This window comes from Glycine soja, chromosome 8 (genome assembly GCF_004193775.1).
Source record: "Glycine soja cultivar W05 chromosome 8, ASM419377v2, whole genome shotgun sequence".
In the NCBI taxonomy this organism is placed as follows: Eukaryota; Viridiplantae; Streptophyta; class Magnoliopsida; order Fabales; family Fabaceae; genus Glycine; species Glycine soja.
Window position 1 is genome coordinate 19,435,845 of NC_041009.1, and position 21,588 is coordinate 19,457,432.

Here is a 21,588-nt window from a genome sequence, read left to right on the forward strand (position 1 = left end):
TTAAAATATTTTTTTTATAGGAAATCAAAATGTTTGAGAGATACTTATTATCGTGTGAGAATCATCAAAATATTATTGTTAGTAAATAATATCATTTTTTGAATTAATTACTTTATTTCAATCATAATTATGTAAAATTAAAATAAAACATTTTAAGAATGACATGATGTTATAAGGATCACAATAAATATCGTGAAACCATACAAAATAACTTAAGAAATTCATTTAGAGTGTGTTTGGATGAGAAAATTTAAAATTCTGAGAAATTTTAAATTCTAAGAATTTTAAATACTTCAATTAAAATTCTTTTATTTTCAAAATTTTGTATTTGAATAAAAAAAATTAAAATTGTGAGGGTGAAAGAAAATGAAGACAAAGAAAAGAGAAAATATGGTTGGTGTACTTCTAAAGAGAAAAATACTGATGCGACATAGGAAGTCGCATGGGAACCGGGACATGACGGTGTATCCTACCACAACATTCAGTCAACGGCGCAAGACATAACCCAGATCCTCCGCGTCGGCGAGCACCTCCGCGCGCGTGTTGCTGCTCCCCTACCTATTAGGTGTAGTTCTATGTGTCCCCCTCTTGAAAAAGATGATCATCGGTTAAAAATTTCAAAAATTTAAATTCTTCATAAAAAAAACATTCAAACAATGAATTTTAAATTATAAAAATTTAAATTCTCTAATAAATTACTTTTCTCAATTAAAATTATTCATCGAAACACATTCTTAAGAAATTATTATTGGTGATGTTCTAATAATACATTTATTAAAATTTAAGAGAAAGAATAAAGATATTTTAGTAAAATTATTTTCTAATAAATGTTAATTTTCTTGTAATTCTTATTTTCTTATTGGTGTAAAAAACTTTAAACATCAATCATGACCAGAAGAAATATAAAACAAATTTCAATTATCTATATTTTATTTAATAAGACTATCTTAAAAATATCTTTCACTTTAATAATGTTGAATATTTTTTCATATTTAATATCAAATTTCCAATAAATGGTTAATAGTTTAAAAAAATAATTTTTTTAATTAAAAATAACACATTTTAATATAGTTAATTAATTTTAATAAATATAAAATAGTTTTTTCTTATAATGGAGAAGCAGGGAAATACCATAAACACCCTTTGTCTTTGTCGTCGTTCAGCTAAAATAACGCGCAAGAGTCACAGTCACATCACATCCACTACAACAGAGGCTTCGTTGGCAGATCAGAGAGAGAGTGAAAGTTGGAATGGCGAAAAAAGCCGTTTTGATCGGAATAAATTACCCGGGCACGAAGGCGGAGCTGAAAGGATGCATAAACGACGTGAGGAGGATGCAACGCTGCCTCATCGATCGATACGGTTTCTCCGAAGACGACATCACCGTTTTGATCGACACGGACGAGTCCTACACGGAGCCCACGGGGAAGAACATCCGGTCAGCGTTGACCAGGCTGGTCCGATCGGCGAAGCCAGGGGACATTCTGTTCGTCCATTACAGCGGACACGGCACGCGCCTCCCCGCGGAAACCGGAGAGGATGATGACACTGGCTTTGATGAATGCATTGTTCCGTCTGACATGAACCTCATCACTGGTTGGTTCTCTTTTTTTTTTTTTTTTTGCTTTGTGTGTATGCGTGATTGGTGTGTGTGTGTGTTTTTTATTTATTTATTTATAGATCCAAGGTATCGTAATCCAGTCGCATAGAATTACTAACGGTAAAATTCTACTTCCGAATTTATTTATTTTTTGGTAACTATGATATTGATACAAAATTGTTCTAGTTGAAAGCAGTAATAAATCTTTGTCAGGACTTTGAGAACAACGAGATGGATATTTTCCTCCTAACACGATTTATTCCATAACCAAGAATAAATCCGGATTTGATCCCTGAACCACTTGGTAAAGGGACAAAAGCTGCTGATCTATCGTTGTTGGTTCTACTTCCGAGTATTTTACACAACATCAATTGTTCTACACACTCGATTGGGTGCTTTTCATTTCTTTTGTTGTGAGGTTATGATGGGTTTTTTCTTGTTGTTTGTCTGGTTGTGGCACTGTGTTTTGTGATGAAGAGAAAGGTGAAATTGATCCGGACAGTATGCGGGTGAAAACAGTTTTAGATTTGAGAGACGGTCTTAGTTAATGTTTGGTTTGATGAAGTGAAATGCACGGATTAGTTTTACTGGCCGAAATTATAAAATTGGCGTTTTAAAAATGGATAATTAAACTCCTAGTCCTTAAGTAAATAGTCTTATGCACTACCGTCAAGCACGAGGATCAACTAGCATGGATTGTTTTAGCTTAACCCGAATTCTTAAGCAGTCAGACTTGAGTCCTAGATATGCGGTTATGTTAAATGCTTGGAGGGAGAGTTTTCCTATCCATAATGATTCTATCTGACTCCAACAACATTGCCTTCAACTTTTATAGTAGCTACCTTAGAAATCATACCAACAATATTTCTATTTGGTAGGCAATGTATGAAATTAAGCTCTTTTGTTATCTTAGGAGGATAAATTTGGCGGTCTTTTAGTAATGTTACCATGTGAAGTTTTTCTATGTTGTCATTCAATTACAAATCGTTGTATAATTGAAAATTATAAACTTTTGTAGTAGTTACTCTATAGTTATGTCTAAGATGATTTTTAACTAGTTGACAATAAAATTTCCTAGATTATTCTAACGGTATATCAAAATTAAACTCATGTTACTGATGCTTATAAATTATAATTTCATAGACTAACATAATGTATTACTTCCTAGTCTTTTACTTTGTAATGGGTGGTTATTACGTTTTATGAAGTTTCTCACAAAGTGGGGTCAAACTGTTTTGGTCAATTTGGTGCAAGAATCCAGTGAAGTATGGAAAAAAATGGATCTGTTTAATTAATAAAACGGTGTTGAAAACTGATCCATGATTTTTTCAGAACAATGCTTCTGTGTTTTTTTGAGTAATTCTGATGTTTATAGCAACTTAATTGGAAAATAGTGGTATTTTGTGTATTCTTTTGGTAGTACAATGTTTTATTGGCATTATTTATTTGGGTAGTAATAAACTATCTGTGGATATCTGTGCAAACAGATGATGATTTAAGGGTATATGTTGAAAACCGATTCATGATATTTTCTGATCAATTAATTTTGATGTTAGTAGCCAACTTAATTCAAACATAGTAGAAGTAATTTGGTGTTTTGTTTTAGATGGAACATTGTTGCACTGGCATGATTTTATTGGGAAGTAACGAGCTATTTGTTTATGTCTGTACAAACAGATGATGATTTCAGGGAATTTGTTGATGGGTTGCCTAGAGGTTGCACGATCACAATTGTGTCTGATTCTTGCCACAGTGGTGGCCTACTTGAAGAAGCTAAGGAGCAGATAGGAGAGAGCACAAAGGGAGAGGAGGAACAATCTGGCTCTGGCTTTGGATTTTCAAGTTTTCTACACCGGACCGTGGAAGATGCCATCGAGTCTCGCGGATTCCATATCCCTTCAGCATTGCGCCACAACAGAGGCAGGGATGATGATGTTGATGAAGCTCAAGATAGGGAAATTGAACTTCCAAATGGGGGCTATGTAAAGAATAGGTCTTTGCCCCTTTCAACCCTGATTGATATACTCAAGCAGAAAACTGGAAAAGATGATATAGATGTTGGGAAACTGAGACCTACACTCTTTGATGTTTTTGGAGAAGATGCTAGTCCTAAAGTGAAGAAGTTCATGAATGTTATTTTTAACAAACTCCAACATGGAAGTGGTGAAAGTGGGGGTGGAATATTGGGGTTGGTAGGTGGTCTTGCACAAGAGTTTCTCAAGCAAAAGCTTGATGACAATGATGAGGGATATGCAAAGCCTGCATTGGAGACAAAAGTGGAAAGTAAGCAAGAGGCATATGCTGGACCAACCAAACGTGGCCTTCCGGATGGTGGGATATTGATGAGTGGATGTCAGACCGACCAAACTTCTGCCGATGCAAGTCCTGCAGGAAGCGCTGCCAGTGCTTATGGAGCTTTTAGCAATGCAATACAGGCTATAATTGAGGAGACTGATGGTGCAATCACAAACCAAGAACTTGTTCAAAGGGCAAGAGAGAAGCTGAAGAACTCCGGTTTCACTCAAAAACCGGGACTCTATTGCAGTGATCATCATGTTGATGCTCCTTTTGTGTGTTGATCTGTTCTCATCTGATGCAGAGAAAGAGAGAATAATATGTGTTGTTTATAGTCTGCTTGTGTATTGCTGTATAGTTGGAGACTCAAAATGAAGTTAATGTTTTCATCCAGTTATCATATGCTGCTCTATTATCAGGAATTATATTCCTTCAACATTTTAGCCCTTGTTGTGTCTTTGCTGCTACATGACCATTGTGCTGGGAGACCAAACTATCAGAGCAAGTTCCATGCACCAAACCACAGATTTTGGCTTTGGAAGTCTGAATATATTGGTGTATGTGAAATTATTAATATCATTATTTATAAAATATATAGTTAAATTTTGTATGTCGTTTGAAACATTCTTGCAACTTTGTAAGGATTTTAATTTTTGAACAAAGTTTGTAGTATACTTACAATGTCAAGTGTTTTTGTTTCTCTTTGTTGAGGAGTCTAGAAAATAGGAGAGATCGAGGCTTTCCAACCTCAGCCATTGCTATAGATTTATTTTGAATTAACTCAAGCATCCACCAATTATTAAGCTCATCGTCGAAATATGTTTGTCTACTCAGAGGAAGCAACGTGACAGAAGCACTAATCACCGTGTGTCGCACTGTCACGTAGTGTGGTATTCAAATAAAATCATTTCAAAAAAATTGAAAACCAATTAAACTGATCATAGAATAATCATATTTTTTTATAGTTTGATTAAGTTTTTGTTTCCTATTATTAAAATCAAAGTGAATAAAGTCAAATAACGTATTTATGTTGTTCTTTTTGTTGTACCACTACTTAAATTTTAGAGAGTTATATTAATCTCTCCTGAGGTTTATTCTAATTACACATACATATCAATTTTTTTTTTTTTATATTTCTTTAGTACTCCCCCATCTAACGCTATTAATATTTTAATTGATTTACAATTATATCCTCCCCACAATGGTAAAAAAAAAGCCAACTCTTTACTTTCTTTTCAAACTTTCTCAGATTTTTTCTCCCACACACAACCCAGCCATGCGGGCTGTGGCCATGACCCAAACACCACCACTATCCAGATCTGCCACACCGGATCACCAACAACCCATTTGCTCGTCGGACGAAGCCATCTGTTGTCATCGGTTCGCCACAATTTTCTCCAACTTCGCAAGTGTTAAACGTTTTGCATGAAGAAAATGTGACTATTGTCGCGGTTGATGAATCGTTAAACTAGTGTCGTTTAAGGTCTGTAACAGACTCACAACCCCTCCCTCATCCACCTCCAATCCTCAACACCCTTTTCTCCCTCAACAATCCTCGAAGAACTTTGATCAGCTACAAAAACAAATCAAACAAAATTAAATAAAAAAGACAACATCATTACGAAAATGAAAAACAACACCATAAGCATGCAACTTGTTTCACACTGCCAAAGGTTCCAAGCCATGTCCGAGCTCATTTCCTTGTAGGGTCACAAATCTCTATTGCAAACTTGTCCCATGGTCTCCTTCGAATCCCTCTACGCATCAAATGAGATTTCTATAGAGTCCAGATATGAATTTATGCATGGGTTTCCTGCAATTCGATGTAAAACCAAGATCTTGTGCCGCAGTGACGACGCGATGTAGTCGAAGCAGGTGAGGAGGTCAAATCCTTTGCAGTGACAGTGGCTGCATTGCAACTAAGGGTCGTGCAGCAGACCTTAAGCACGGTCACGTGAGGTCAGATTTAGCGGCGGAGGTGTCATATTCCACGGTGGAGGGGCGACAGAGGGTGGTGGTTGTTGTTGTGGAGGGGTGCAGCGCGGAGGATGGTGGTGGTTGGGGAGGAGGTATCGTACGTGGTGAGGGTGAAGGGTGGAGGAAGGAAGCCCCCACTCACATCTCACGCTATGTTATCATGCTTATTGTTAATTTTGTTCATCCGTTTCTTGCTATTGGAATCTTTGTTGATTTAACTCTCCATTTAGTGCTTTCATTTTTGTGGATGTGATGCTGAAAATTATTGAGTGGTTTAGTGGGGATTCATCGTTGAAAATTCATTTAACTAAATTGGCCATGGTATAATTTTGATGTTCTATTGGTGGTTTCTAGAAAATGGAATCACCCTGCTGAGAAAGGATGGGGATATTTTGGTGAAAAATCATTAAAGTAACATGTGCTAATCACATGCATATAAATCTGTTAACAAAATTAATACTGTTTGTGAGAATTTTTTACGTAAATAATACAAAAAAATAATTATTTATGTAAATAATACAAACACACAAATATTTAGGTGAATAACAACCAATTTCTTAACGTAAACCGTATTTTTTTTCTTAGTTTTATTTGTTTACAACACCGTCTCATGAAACTTTTTCCTGGGAACCGATGCCATAATCGTTTGTTTATTTAATTTTTTTTTATCTAATCAATGTAGGAACCGATTTTATAACGTGATTTTTTTTGTTATTTCTTTTTTCATTTATTTGTTTTTGTAAATTGCTTTAATTTTTTCCTTTTTAATTAATTATATTTATATTTAAATTGTTTAAACAGAAAATAATTTTTTATTTGAGAACACTTTGTATTATTTTTTTTAATTTTATTTATTGTTTAAAATGAAATAACCTTGATTTAAGATGATATTTGTATTACATTATTTTATTGTTTATTCTTATGTATTTTCATCTTTATCATGTTTTGAGCAATGATAATTTTGATTTTTATAGATTATAGTTTATTTAACAGATTTTTTTTCAATTATTTAAGAGTCTATTGTCCAATATAAAAAAAATTAGACTAATATAAAAACTTTAATATAAAATAGATCTATAAATAAATTAATAGACCAAATTAAAATTTTATAAAGATTAAATGAAACTTAAAAATAAAATCTATAATAGTTAATAAAACTTTTTAAAGTAATTTTTTTGCATATTCGTAGTTTTAATGTATGTTTACAACTCACTAATTACATAATTCTGAGAGAAACTTTGCTTTAAAAAGCTCCAAGAAATGAAAATTAAAGTTTGTAAGTTGTAAAAGTTGGATGAAAGTGAGAACACAATGTAAGTATATATAGAAAACTCAATTATAATTGCCTTTAATGGATTAAATTGACAATGTAATTAATTATTTCGTGAAAGTAATCAATTACATTTCCAATTTAATCGATTAAAGTGTTCTTGATCACTTATGAGAACACTTTCATGAATAATGTAATTGATTAAACTAGAGCCATGATTTCTCTGCAAGTTCTCAAAGACTTATGTAATTGATTACACACATGTGGTAATTGATTAAACCAATGAGTTACATAACACAAATGATTTTTCTTATATTAGAAATTATTTTCCTACTTCTATATGATTATGCATGATGTACACACATATTGACTAAGGATAATAAGCAACAAGCAATACAAATGTCACTCAATATGGAGTTGGGCATGTAAAAGTCAAAACACTTCTTAGTCTTGATCTTCATGTTGCTCCCCCTATCTCTAACAAAAACATTGCTTTGGTTGACCTAGTTCTTAGATATCCATTTTGGTATGGATATGAGAGGAGTTAAGACGACCCTTAGTACTTCTTTTCTTTTCTAGGTTAGGGGAGATCATTGGCTCATGACACGGTGGCTAATAGGTTTCATTGCATAATTCTCTAAATAATCCTTTGCATACGTTGGAGACACTTTCCAACGTATACACGAAATGTATGTAGTTTTTGTACTCATGATGAGCATGCTCACAAGCAGCAACAATGTGAGAGCAAGGCATGTGCAACTTCTAGAATTTTCCACAATCACACCACCTTACATTCAGCCTGACCATGGAATCTCTAATGGGCCGAACCTTTCTTGGGTTTACTGTCTCTTGGACCAAGAATCGTGTGTCACATCAATCGAACTCAAGAACAGTGTGAGTGTTTGCCTTTCTAAGTGCGTCTTCGATGGCCTGTTTAAACTGTTGGATCGAGTGGCCTCAGAATAATTAAGAAGGGGGGGGGGGTAGAATTAATTATTCCTAAACCTTTACTAATTAAAAAATTACTCTTCTAAGGCTTTTACTTATGTTGTTAAGAGAATATGGAGTAGAAGAGAAACTTAACAGAAAGTAAAAGCGGAAATTAAATGCACAGCGGAAAGTAAAAGAGTAGGGAAGAAGAAAACAAACACACAAGAGTTTTTATACTGGTTCGGCTACAACCCGTGCCTATATCCAGTCCCCAAACGACCTGCGGTCCTTGAGATTTCTTTCAACCTTGTAAAAATCCTTTTACAAGCAAAGATCCACAAGGGATGTACCCTCCCTTGTTCTCTTTGAAACCCTAGTGGATGTACCCTCCACTAGAACTGATCCACAAGAGATGTACCCTCTCTTGTTCTCAGTCAAACCCAAGTAGATGTGCCCTCTACTTGTACCACAAAGGATGTACCCTCCAATGTGTTAAGACAAAGATCTCAGGCGGTTAAATCTTTGATACTTTGTGAATGGGGATACAAAATAATTCTCAGGCGGTTAGTCCTTTGAATACTTTTGTATAAGGGAAAGGGAAGAATCAAAAGAATTCTTAGACTGTGTCGTTTTGAATTCTTTGACAAGGAAGAAGGGAGACACAAAAGAATTCAGGCGGTTAGTCCTTTGTTCTTTTGGAAAAGGGAGAAGAGAGACACAAAAAGAATTCAGGCGGTTAGTCCTTGGTGAATTCTTTTTGGCAAAGGGAGAAGGGAATGAAAAAGATGAATAGCACAAGTTTTCAAGGTTTGGAAAAACTAGAAAACTTTGGAAAGCTTTTAGCAAAAGGAAGAAGAAGAAGAAGTTCAAAGAGACACAGAAATCAATGTGGAAAACTTGCTTGTATAAAGAATGAATTGGAAAAGATTGATTGATAGAATGAATTGATTGAAAATGCAAAACAAAGCCTTGCTTTTATAGACTCTTCATGTCTGGTCAAGAAGACCATTTAGAAGAGTTATAACTTTTAGAAAAACTTAAAACCAATTTGAAAAAATCAAAAACCTTTTGAAGAGTTATATCTTTTGATTTATTCAGAAACAAACATTGGTAATCGATTACCAAATTAGTGTAATCGATTACACAAAGCTTTTGTGTGAAAGGATGTGACTCTTCACATTTGAATTTGACTTTCAACGTTCAAAGGCATTGGTAATCGATTACCAAAACATTGTAATCGATTACAACTTTTTGAAATTAATTGGAACGTTGTAAATTCAATTTAAAACTTTTTCAAATCCATTTTGCTACTGGTAATCGATTACAACAATATGGTAATCGATTACCAGAGAGTAAAAACTCTTTGATAAACATGTTTTGAGAAAAACCATGTGCTATTCAATTTTTGAGAAAAACCTTTTCATACTTATCTTGATTAAGCCTTCTCTTGATTCTTGAATCTTGAGTCTTGAATCTTGATCTTGATTCTTGAGATCTTGAACCTTGAATCTTGATTCTTGACTCTAAACTTTCTTCTTGAGTCTTGAATTCTTCTTGATTCTTATCTTGAACTCTTGAATTGTTCTTGATTCACTTGAGTTGTTCTTTGATTGATCTTTGAGCTTTTTGTCATCACCTTTGTCATTATCTCTTGTTATCATCATTGTTATCATCAAAACACCTTTGAATCACCTTTGATTCTCCATGAAGCTTTGCTTATACAATCTCTCCCTTTTTGATGATGACAACTTCTGAAATCAAGAAACACACACACACTTTTTTCTAGTCGATCACTCACATAAATTCTCCCCCTTTGTTTTTGAATTTGTGCATATCTTAAAATTAAATTGATTACTCATGTGAGTTCTTGATTTTAATCCCATTTCTCTCCCCCTTTGGCATCAACAAAAAGCCAAAGTGCATAACAAATTTGAAATAATCAATCATAACTAAACATTCATGCATTGAGAAACTAACAACCAAACCATGAAGCAAGAATCATGAAGCAACAATCATAAATAAATTATCTATAAAACCCATATAGTCAAATAACATACTTAGTGTTTGTTCAAAACATATCATGCAAATAGGAAAATAGTAAATTGTTCAAATACCATAATAATATAGCCAAAATACAAGGCTGCAAATCAAAGTACTAATAATATTAAAATATAAATTTAAGATGATGGTGGCGGCGGTGGTGGAAGATTGAAGCTTGAACGAATGTAAGATACATCTTCTTCAACCTTTGTGATTCTTGACTCCATTTCATTGAAGCGCATATCCACTTGCAATTCTAAAGTGTCAAACCTCTCACCAACAAAGGTTTGAAGACCATCAAACCTGTCCATAATCTTCAAAAGAAGAGATGAATCCTCTCCTTCATGTCCTTCTTCACCAACATTTCTAGCACCCTTCTTCACCCAAGAGCCATCATGCTCCTTTATATAACCAAAGGATGCTATGACTGAAGCGCCTATAAGGAATGATCTCTTGATTGGAACATAAGGTTCAGAATCAAGAGGGATGTTGAAGTGTTGAAGGAAAAGGGTAACAAGATGAGGATAAGGCAATGGGGCATTCAATCGCAATGCCTTATGCATGCGATATCTAACAAGGTGTGCCCAATCAATTTGTAAACCTTTATGAAAGGTCCACATGACAATGAGATCTTCTTCAGAAACCTGAGCAAGGTTTGAAGATCTAGGGAGTAAGATGCGAACAATAAGGTAATGGAGGATGCGGCTCTCAAAAGCCAATGAACTGGCAAGAAGCCTTTCGGTCATATCCGCTTGGTTGGTGCAAACCAACTGGCGGGCATCATGCACAGAAAAATCGAATTTCCAATCATCAATCAGTGCACCCTCAAAAGGCACACCTTCACTAGGCAATTTTGTTAAATCATAAAATAGGGATTGGTCAATGACCATCTTAATCCCATAGATTTCAGACATTAGGATACCTTCATGGATTTTTAAATTAGAATAGAAAGCTTTGACTAATTCAGAATAGACAGGTAATTTCAGAGACATGAATGGAATAAGATTGGAGTTTTCAAATGCTTGGAAGCATTCAAAATTCTCATTTGAAAAGAACTCCATATCTATGAATTTTGGGTCTACAATGGAACGAGATGAAAAGAGGTTTGTGTAACATATATGTTGTTCCTCTGATGAAAACAATGATCCAGAGGGAATGGAGGGAGGAATTGGTGTTTCCTGTGACCCGGAATGTCGTTGACTCCGACTCGAGGATCCTTTCCGCTTCTTCGATGGTTCCGCCATTTGAGGAGTTTTTCCAAGATTTCAATCGATTCAAATGAAAATAAGTGAAAAAAGATGAAGTTTGGGCTTTGCGGGGAGTGATTTGAACACAAATTGAGTGAGATATGGCTGGAAAAAAAAATTGGGGACGAGGGTTTTCGAGAGAGAGAGAAGTTGCAGGTTTCAGAATTTGAAATTTGAATATATAGGTGCAGGGACGCGTTGTAATCGATTACACAAATATGGTAATCGATTACTAGAGAACAATATTGCCAAAAATAACTGCTTGTAATCGATTACACTATTATGATAATTGATTACCTGTGGTTATTTTAGCCAGAAAACAAAAACAAAAGGCTTTCTAGGAGAGAAGAAGTTTTGAGTTTTTATCAAAATATTTTTTTATGAAAAATATATTTGAAGATACTTTATGAATAATTCTCAATCATGCAATTGACATATCATGTCATGCAAAAACATGAAAACATGAAGATAATCAATTTTATAAAAAATAATCAAAACACAAGTAAGAAGAATATTGATTTTACTTAAATATATGAATGAATATTTCATGCAAATAAGATGAAATCAATCAAGCAAATATACTCATGAAAATAATAAAAAAAAAACACAAATAAAGAATTGTTAGTCATGATAATCAAATTGTTTGAATACAAAATTTCAACTTTAAGAGAAATTTTAATAAGGTAATGGTTTTGATATTACCTTTTTCAGGATTGAAGTGTCTAGATCTTCAAAGATGAGGATAATGCTTTTTCTCCTTGTTTTTCATCCTAGAGAGATGTTCTCGTCACTTTCATAATCTTTGGTTAGAAGATTAATCTCCTTTTCTGAACCATCGGATGAATCATTGTCATCCCATGCAATGTATGCTTTCTTAGTTCTTCTTTCATCAAATCTTTTCTTTTCACTTTTCTCCGACCATTCTTCATTTGACGGACAGTTGGCCTTAATGTGACCAATTTGGTTGCATTTGTAACACCTAAGGACTTGAGAATCATCTTGTGATTTTCTTCCATTATTGAAATTCTGAAGCCTGTCAATTCTTCTTTTCTTGATGAATTTCTGAAATTTCTTAACAAAGAAAGAGAAATCTTCTTCATCATCTAAATCTTCTTCTTCGTTTTCTTCTTGTATTGAAGGCTTTAAGGGCTATGCTTCTCTTCTTTTTGTCATTTTCTTCATTTTGATTGAGGCGTTGAAGTTCCATCTCATGTTCCTGCAATTTACCAAATAAAGTGGCAAGAGACATGGAAGAAAGATCTTTACTTTCAGAAATAGCAGTTACCTTGGGCTGCCATTCCCTACTTAAACATCTTAAGACTTTATTAATTAAATCCTCATTAGGAAAGGTTTTTCCTAATGATGCAAGATGGTTTACTATATGTGAAAACCTTTTTTGCAAACTATGGATATATTGGTTTCTTGAGTACGGAAATAATCGACTTAGTAAGATTGGTGGTCATGTTCCCGCATCGTTGGCCACCATCCCATGCGAGAGTTCACTTTTCTAGCAGAATCTCTTTGAGCCAATTAATTACTCATTCAACATTCTCTTCCTCCCTCAACATGTTGTAGTAGTAATGGAATGTAGACTCTGTCTTTGCATATGTTGGGTATTTATAAACATACAATTTCGTTAATGTGAATAATACAAAATGAAGTGATATTTAATATGAAGAGAAAGAAGTTTGGCACTCACTCATATTGATAATTAATTTTTTGATGGGTTGTTCTTGTACCTCCTCATGTAATTTTGTGCAATGTGTCGAATACAGAACACATACACAAAATTATGTGTCGTCCACCCATTATCTCATCTTGAGTAGGCACTTTTGATTGACTCGTGCCTGTCTGAAATCAAAACACAAACTATATTATGGGGTGACATGCCTTTTTAGATTTCGGAAGAAGAACAACCATGTTCCGACTGGTTCACTCTTGATAACAGCAAAGGCTATCAGAAGGATTTTATTGTTGTCATCTAGTGTAACTGCCACAAGGAGGGTCCCCTTGTACTTACAGTACAACCATGTTCCATTAATTTGAACTATGGGCTTACAATAATGAAACTCATCGATACACAGTCTAAAACTCCAAAAAAGAAGATGAAACATGATGAAATCCCCTACTGGTTGACCTCCTTTTGGTGGCATTGGCGGTGTTTCCTTCTGCACCACCATAACAAGAAGAAATTGTTGCATAGCTTGCAACAATCTTGGTAGATCATGGTATAATCTTTCTCAGTTGTCATAGATGCCTTCAATAGCCTTTTGTTTTTCCAGCCATGCTTTGCGATACGTGGTGGTGTATCCTTTAATCCTTTTGATGTATGCTATCAAGGTTGACAGTGAAGTTGATGGATCATTTTCTATCAATTTAAGGATGTTTTTACTGATCATCAAATAAAATAACTTTGCATGATCTTGTGAGATTGAAGGATTTGAACATGTGTAGGATTCACGGAGCTTTCTTATTTCCCATTGCTTGGAGGCAAGGATGTATAATGCCCTGCACCTCCAAGCACAACTATTATAATTACAAATGACAATTAGTTTTGTTGGGTTCGGTAGTTGTGTCTTATAGTTAGCTCATTTGCTCACATGATACTACTACAAAGCATTTCATACTTCTTGTTTTGTCAGCAAATGCATCCCTTCAAAGAGAGTCCCCACCAGATGTTGGACTTCTTTGTGATCCAAGCTATGCCCGTATTCAAAATCTTGAAAATTGGATTCTTCAAAATATTCATTTTCGATGGTATGTAGCATGGTGGTACGATTTTAATTGGTGAAACAGGCCGGGCTTCTTCCTCCTTATCTTCCTCTTGAGGTTGGTTGTGAAGAACTTTGTCTTCGTCCTTACCAAAAGGATTAAGTTCTTCGTTAAGTAAGCCTGACTCTGCTGTGAACTCAAGCTTGTTTGGTCGGGTTGATGAGGAAGGATATACTGTAGGGGTACTAATGTACGGGTGAGGACGATCCTCAATAGCATCAAATGGTTGTGACTCAAAAAATTGGTGGAAAATGGTGCAGAAAGAAGCCCCACTACTTATGGGTATCAAAATGAAATATTGCATGGTCCAATGGTTGAGGACACAGACGTTGGTGGATTTTTGTTTTCAAGGCCTCAAGTGTGAGGCCTTGCTTTGTTTCAAAGAACAATGAGTTGGGGCTTTCAAAAGTATCCCCTTCATCTACTTTGATTATTTCACCATCGTAGTGCATTAACCATTTGATAGATGAGGAAGACATATTGTGTAATAGACAAAGAATAGAGAAACAAATGTGATAGAGGGTTTGTGATTGCAAACTTGGAAGAAAGTAAAAGAGGAAGGAAGTGTTGTGCAAAGGTGTTAAAAGAGGGTGGATATAAGTTCTATATATAGGGGACAAGGTTAAGGGTTATGACCTAGGGTCAGGGTAAGGGTTACGGTTTGGAGCATTAGAATCCCTACGGTGAATAAATGACGATTTGAAACATTGAATTCCCTGATATGAGTAGATAAAGGTTTGAAATAAATTGGATTGCCTGGCATGAGTAGATAAGGGTCTGAAATTAATTGGATTCGTGAGTGAGAGAAAAAGAAGAACACAAGTCACATTAAAGAAAAGAGGGTTTGGCTCCTTTTAAGTGTAGGATTCAGGTTAGGATTAAGGGTTTACGACCTAGGGTAAGGGTTAGGGTTTGGAGCATTAGATTCCTTGGTGTGAATAAATGAACATCTGAAATAAATTGGATTCCCTGATGTAAGTACATATGGGTCTGATATAAATTGGATTACCTAACTTGAGTAGATAAGGATTTGAAATAAATTGGACTTGTGAGTGAGAGGAAAAGAATAGCACAAGTAACATCAAAGAAAAGAGGGTATGTCTCCTCTTAAGTTTAGGGTTCGGGGGTAGGGTTAAGGGTTTACAACCTAGGGTAAAGGTCAGGGTTTGGAGCATTGGATTCCCTGGCGTGAATAGATGAGGGTGTAAAATAAATTGGATTTTGTAATGTGAGTATATAAGGGTCTGAAATAAATTGGATTCGCTGATGTGAGTAGTTAAAGGTTTTAAATACATTGGATTCCTGTTAGTCAATTTTAGGTGAAAAATAGGCTAAGTCATAAAGTGCCAAAAGTGACAGTTGAGCTTAGCTCATCAGTAGGCTAAGCGCGCATCCACCGCTATGCGTAACTTCAGTGCACTTAGCGCGACAGAAGAATTTGGCAGGGCATCAGCATCAAGGCCGCACACTAAGTGCGAGATCAGTGCGCTAAGCACAACAGGTGTCTTCATCCAGGCTCAGCGCACGACTGGCGTTAAGCCCGAATCCACTTACCCGCGCTAAATGCGAGGGTGGTGCTAAGCGCAACATCGAGAATTCATAGCCTATTTAAAGCTTGTCTTGTGCAGAATTAGGGCACAGACTTTAAGTAGAGGATTGGCAAAGATTCCAAAGCACACCATAGTTCCTACTTCGGGAAAAGAGCTCTGGAGGCAGCAAGAGGAGCAGCTTTTGCAGAGATACCTAGGTTTTGTAAGCTTATTATTGTTAGGGTTTCTTCTATAATGGTTGGCTAAACACCCTAGTTGGGGATTTCTAATAAATGGCTGATGTAAATACCTAATATCTAATTGATTATGTTTTATGTGTTCAATGCTTCCTTCAATGCTTAATGTTTGTATGCTTTTGGTCTGATCATCCATTTGTGTGCATAGTTAGGTGACTTTAGCATTGGGAAATGTACTGTTGCCTTAGAACTTGATTGAAGCAGGATCGAAACTTAGTCTTACAAGAGGAATCTGCGGATTAAGTTTTGGTTTTAATTATGTTGTTACAATAATGCTGTTTAGTCTAGCCTAGTCTTACAAGAGGGATTTGTGGACGAAGCTTAGGCTAAAATTTCGTAAGCTACTTGAGCTGAGTCTAGTCTTACAAGAGGGATCTACGAATGAAACTCAGTTTAAGTTAGTCTAAACCTAAAAGGGCTGTCTCAATTGGGCCCAGTCCAACAAAAGGGATTTGAGGACGAAGCTTGGATTGATTCGGTCTGATGAAGGGTCGAGGTTTAGTAATTTAGGCTACAACATAGAACACAAGAACATGATTGATTAGAGAAATATATTTATATGCATCAACTTGTTTATTAGAAAGACCCAACATTTCTACCTACTGCTGTCACTTTTACTTACTTTGCATTTTATAGTTTTTAGCATAAAAGTTAGTTTAAATTCTGTTTGAAATTATCAATCATTCATGTTTTCTAAATAATGCTTCATTTCTAAACTTTACTCAGGCTAACATTAGTTCTCTGTGTTTGATACTCGGATTCATCCGTTTTAATTTTTAAATACTTGATGATCTGATGCGCTTTCCGGCAAACCGAATTTCCCTTGAATATATTTGAACGAAGAAAAAGTGGAACAAAAAGCAATTGCAGGGGAAATCCAACAAAGTATTTATGTCCTCATTGCAAGGGAACTAAGCTGTTAGTAGAGTTTAGTTTAGTTGTGCATCATTGCTTTATTTTTGCTTCCTTTGATTTATTGATTCTTTTGACTAACATAGTAGTTATAGCACATTCATTGTTCTTTTGAACTGGATAACTGTTGTTCTGTTTTCTTGTATGCAAAGAAGATCTACTGTAGGTGATTTGATCCCTATTGATTTGGAGATTAACGCCACTTGTAGAAGGCGTAATCAAGAGAGAATTATAAAATTTTTGCAGGATTTAGAAGCTGCAGCAATTCCAGAGGAAGAACCTCAATCTTCTGAGGCATCTTCTAGCTTGCCTATTACAGGACATTCTCATTTAGATCATATCGAAGACCACATCATGGCTGAAGAGCCAATAAGAATCACCCTAGAAGATTATTCAAGTTCTAATGTGCCGCAATTTTTCACCAGCATTGCTCAACTAGAAGTTCAAGCACAAACCATTACATATCCACCCTCATTGATTCAGCTAATTCAGAATAATCTATTTCATGGTTTACCAAATGAAAACCCATATGCACACTTAGCCACCTACATAGAAATATGCAATACTATTAGGTTGACTGGAGTGCCTGAAGATGCAATCCGATTGAGCTTGTTTTCATTTTCTTTATCGGGAGAAGCTAAGAGGTGGCTTCATTCATTTAAAGGCAATAGTCTTAAGACATGGGATGAGGTTGTGGAGAAATTTCTCAAGAAATATTTTCCTGAGTCTAAGACTGCAGAAGGCAAAGCCGCAATATCTTCTTTTCACCAATTTCCCGATGAATCTTTGAGTGAGGCCTTGGAAAGATTCTGTGGTTTATTGAGAAAGACTCTCACTCATGGATTCTTAGAACCGACACAGCTCAACATTTTTATAGATGGGTTAAGACTGCATTCCAAGCAGCTATTGGACGCTTCTACAGGTGGGAAAATCAAATTGAAGACCCCTGAAGAAGCCATGGATCTCATTGAAAATATGGTTGCAAGTAACATTGCTATTTTGAGAGATAGAGCTCACATTCCTACTAAAAAGAGTTTATTGGAGCTAACCTCCCAAGATGCATTGTTGGCACAAAATAAGTTATTGTCTAAGCAACTTGAGGCATTGACTGAAACACTAAGTAAGTTGCCAACTCAAATTCATTCTACACATACTTCACATGCTTCTGTTTTGCAGGTTACAGGATGTACCATCTGTGGGGGAGCTCATGAATCTGGATGTTGTATCCCTATTGAAGAACAACCCACTCATGAAGTTAATTACATGGGAAATCAACCAAGAAACAATTTTAATGCGGGAGGATTTTCTGGATTCCAACATGGTCAGCAATACAATCAACAACAAGGGCAATGGAGGAACCACCCTGGAAATCAATTCAATAGAGATCAAGGTGGACCATCCACAAAGCCACAACAACAAGGGTGTAGTCTCTATGATCGCACAACGAAGTTGGAAAAGACTCTAGCTTAGTTCATGCAGGTTTCTATGTCCAACCAGAAGAGCATAGAGTATGCCATAAAGAATCTGGAGATCCAAGTGGGACAGCTAATACAGAGAAAATTCCCAAGGAGGAGTGTAAAGCTGTGATGACTAGAAGCAGAAGGGCAATCCATGTGGATGAAAGTGAAGCTGAGAAGAAGATGGAGGAACATAAACAACAACTGGCACCTAAGCCAACACTTGAACCCGTTTATGATTTTGCAGAACTTGAAGAGATTAATAAGGAGGCTGAAAATGATAAGGAATAAGAGACACCAATAAAAGAGAAAGAAAAAGAAAGAATAAAAGAAGAAAAAGAAAAGGAAAAAAGTTGAAAAATGAAAAACAAAAGAGGAAGTTGTTGATGATGAGATGAACAGAAGCAAGAGTGAGGCAAACACTGAAAAGAAGAAGGATACTACTCCAAATGAAGGCAAGAAAGTACCTTATCCTTTGGTACCTTCCCGGAAAGAGAAAGAAAGACATATGGCCAGATTTCTTGATATATTTAAGAAACTAGAAATTACTTTACCCTTTGGAGAAGCACTTCAACAAATGCCCCTCTATGCCAAATTTTTAAAAGATATGCTGACAAAGAAGAACCGGTACATCCATAGTGACAGAATTATGGTGGAAGGCAATTGTAGTGTTGTGATTCAACGCATTCTTCCACCTAAGCACGAAGATCCGGGAGTTGTCACGATACAGTGTTCCATGTTGAGGTTGCTTTAGGAAAAGCTCTCATGGACATGAGAGCTAGTATCAACTTAATGCCTCTCTCCATGTGCCAACGACTTGGAGAAATAGAGATAATACCTACACGCATGACCCTCCAGTTAGCTGATCGCTCCATCACAATATCGTATGGAGTGATTGAAGATGTTTTGGTGAAGGTGAAGCACCTTATATTTCCAGCTGATATTGTGGTGATAGACATAGAAGAGGATGTTGATATTCCTCTCATTCTTGGTCGCCCATTCATGTCTACTGCAAGCTGTGTAGTAGATATGGGAAAGAAGATGTTGCAAATGGGCATAGAAGATTAGAAAATCAGCTTTGATCTATTTCATGAAGATAAAGAGCCACCTGACCGAAAGGTCTGTTTTAAAGTTCATGTGATGGAGGAAAGAAGACCTAAAAAGAAGGTCCTTGAAGTGGGAACTTTATTGGATCCTGGATAACAGGATGATGCGTCAAGCTAGTGACGTTAAAGAAGCGCTTACTAGGAGGCAATCCAGCTTTTCTTTCCCTTCTTTATCTCCATTTTTATTTCTTGCATGTAGTTAGGACATCTTTCTTGTGATTGTGATTTATTTCAACTTGTTTAGTAATGAAAAAAAGGGTTTTTAAATTATGTGTGAAAAGATAAGCAGAAAATAACTTAGAAAAATTTTTGTTAGTGCTTAGCTCTACTGAGCTTTAAAAGATTGGCTAAGATTTTGTTAAAACATAAGCACTTAGACAATGAAGGAAAGCTGGAGTTGCTGCACATGATGTCCAACGTTATGTCAAGGAATAAGATCGGGCTGAACAATGCACAAGGCAAGATAAAATGTCAAATGAAGAATTGAAGTTGCAGGATCCACGATGTCGGATACAATGTCCTGACATCCTGCCCGAAAATACTGGAGTTGCTGCACAATGCATAAGTCAAGATAAAATGTCAAATGAAGCATTGAAGCTGCAGGATCCACGATGTCGGATACGATGTCCTGACATCTTGCCCGATAATACTGGACATATAATTCTGTTATATCTTTAACAGATTATTGTGCAGTTAGCAAGAGATAAGAAGATCTATCTTTAGGAACGAATTAAAAGATAATTAAAGTTTGAATTTCAAAGTAGAAGAGTTCGTTCAGGGATTAAAGATTAGAGATAAAAACTAAAAGATCAAACTGCATCTGTTAGATCTTTAAGTGCAGATTTTCAGGAAAATGATAGATCTCATCCAGCACAAGAAGTTGCAGCCCAGAAACGCTCACTGCTATATAAACATGGAGGCTGCACGAGTTCTGTACCAAGTCCGGGATTGAAGAGTTATTTTGTGATTTTTGGGACTTGAGTGTTTTGTGAGCCACCTTGATGGTACCCTAACATCAAGTGTTGGACCTGAGTGTGTAGAGTTGATCTCTAATGTGTAGAGTTGATCTCTAGTGTGTAGAGTTGATCTCTTTTGTTCAGAGTTGATCTCTGGTGTGTCTTTGATTTAATTGTAAACACGGGAGAGTGTTTGTGAGGGAGTGAGCGGGGTTTCTCATATCTAAGAGTGGCTCTTAGGTAGAGGTCGCACGGGTAGTGGTTAGGTGAGAAGGTTGTAAACAGTGGCTGTTAGACCTTGAACTAACACTATTTTAGTGGATTTCCTCCCTGGCTTGGTAGCCCCCAGATGTAGGTGAGGTTGCACCGAACTGGGTTAACAATTCTCTTGTGTTATTTACTTGTTTAATCTGTTCATACAGTCAAACACAATCTGCATGTTCTGAAGCGTGATGTCGTGACATCCTGTACGACATCTGTCCCCAGTATCAGAATTTCAATTTTCAGATTGCTTATCTACTAAGCACAAACCTTGCGCTAAGCGCCATATCTTCACGCGCTAAGCCGAGCTTGCTCGCACTAAGCGCAAAGACCCCTGATTGATTGGCTGAATGGTTCAGCTAAGCGCATATTGCTGCGCTAAACCCAACATCTTCACTGTAAGTTGCACCTTAAGTAGTGGGCTTAGCGTGGTTGATGCACTAAGCACCACTTCCTCTCTGTGAAAATTTATTATAGCTTAAGTGCGTCATTCTGCGCTAAGCCCCAGATTCATTCTGTAAGTTAAGCTTTCAAGTTGGGCTTAGCGGGAAAGGATGCGCTAAGCGCCAACATTGTTTTGTGTTTGAAATCATTGGAAGTGCACTTAGTGCAAGTAGTGGCGCTAAGCCTGAATCACTCACTGTAAGTTGAAGCTTGATGTACGCTAAGCCTCGCATCTCAGGCTAAGCGCATATTGCAGAAAGATTTTTGGTGTTACAGAAAGCGCTAAGCGCCGCCTGTCATGCTAAGCCCCAAATGCTAACGGGATTTTACAACTTCAAGTTGGGCTTTGCACGAGGCTAGGCTAAGCGCTAGTGTTTTAAACTCAAACGTCATGTTGGCACGCTAAGCGCAGCTGCGCGCTAAGCGCAGCTGCGCGCTAAGCGCGCCATGCATAATTCAGTTTTTAAAAAACAAAGACAGAGGCACTTGGGTTGCTACCTTCGCACTCAAACCTCTGCACCTTCTCATCTCTTAG

General features: G+C 36.3%; 1 protein-coding gene across 1 annotated transcript; it reads left to right on the forward strand.

The window, feature by feature from the left end:
• The first annotated feature begins 1,176 nt into the window (after window positions 1-1,176).
• Window positions 1,177-4,600, forward strand: LOC114422611 (metacaspase-4-like). Its single transcript, XM_028389058.1, has 2 exons — window positions 1,177-1,596; window positions 3,278-4,600. The coding sequence occupies exons 1-2, from the start codon at window positions 1,251-1,253 to the stop codon at window positions 4,177-4,179; spliced, it is 1,248 nt and encodes a 415-aa protein (XP_028244859.1). The 5' UTR covers window positions 1,177-1,250; the 3' UTR covers window positions 4,180-4,600.
• The last annotated feature ends 16,988 nt before the right edge of the window (window positions 4,601-21,588 follow it).

Excerpts from the sequence above, each read along its gene's own strand:
- LOC114422611 (XM_028389058.1), top strand. The coding sequence starts at position 1,251 with ATGGCGAAAAAAGCCGTTTTGATCGGAATAAATTACCCGGGCACGAAG. Across the intron at positions 1,597-3,277 it reads TGACATGAACCTCATCACTG|ATGATGATTTCAGGGAATTT; the intron begins GTTGGTTCTCTT and ends CTGTACAAACAG.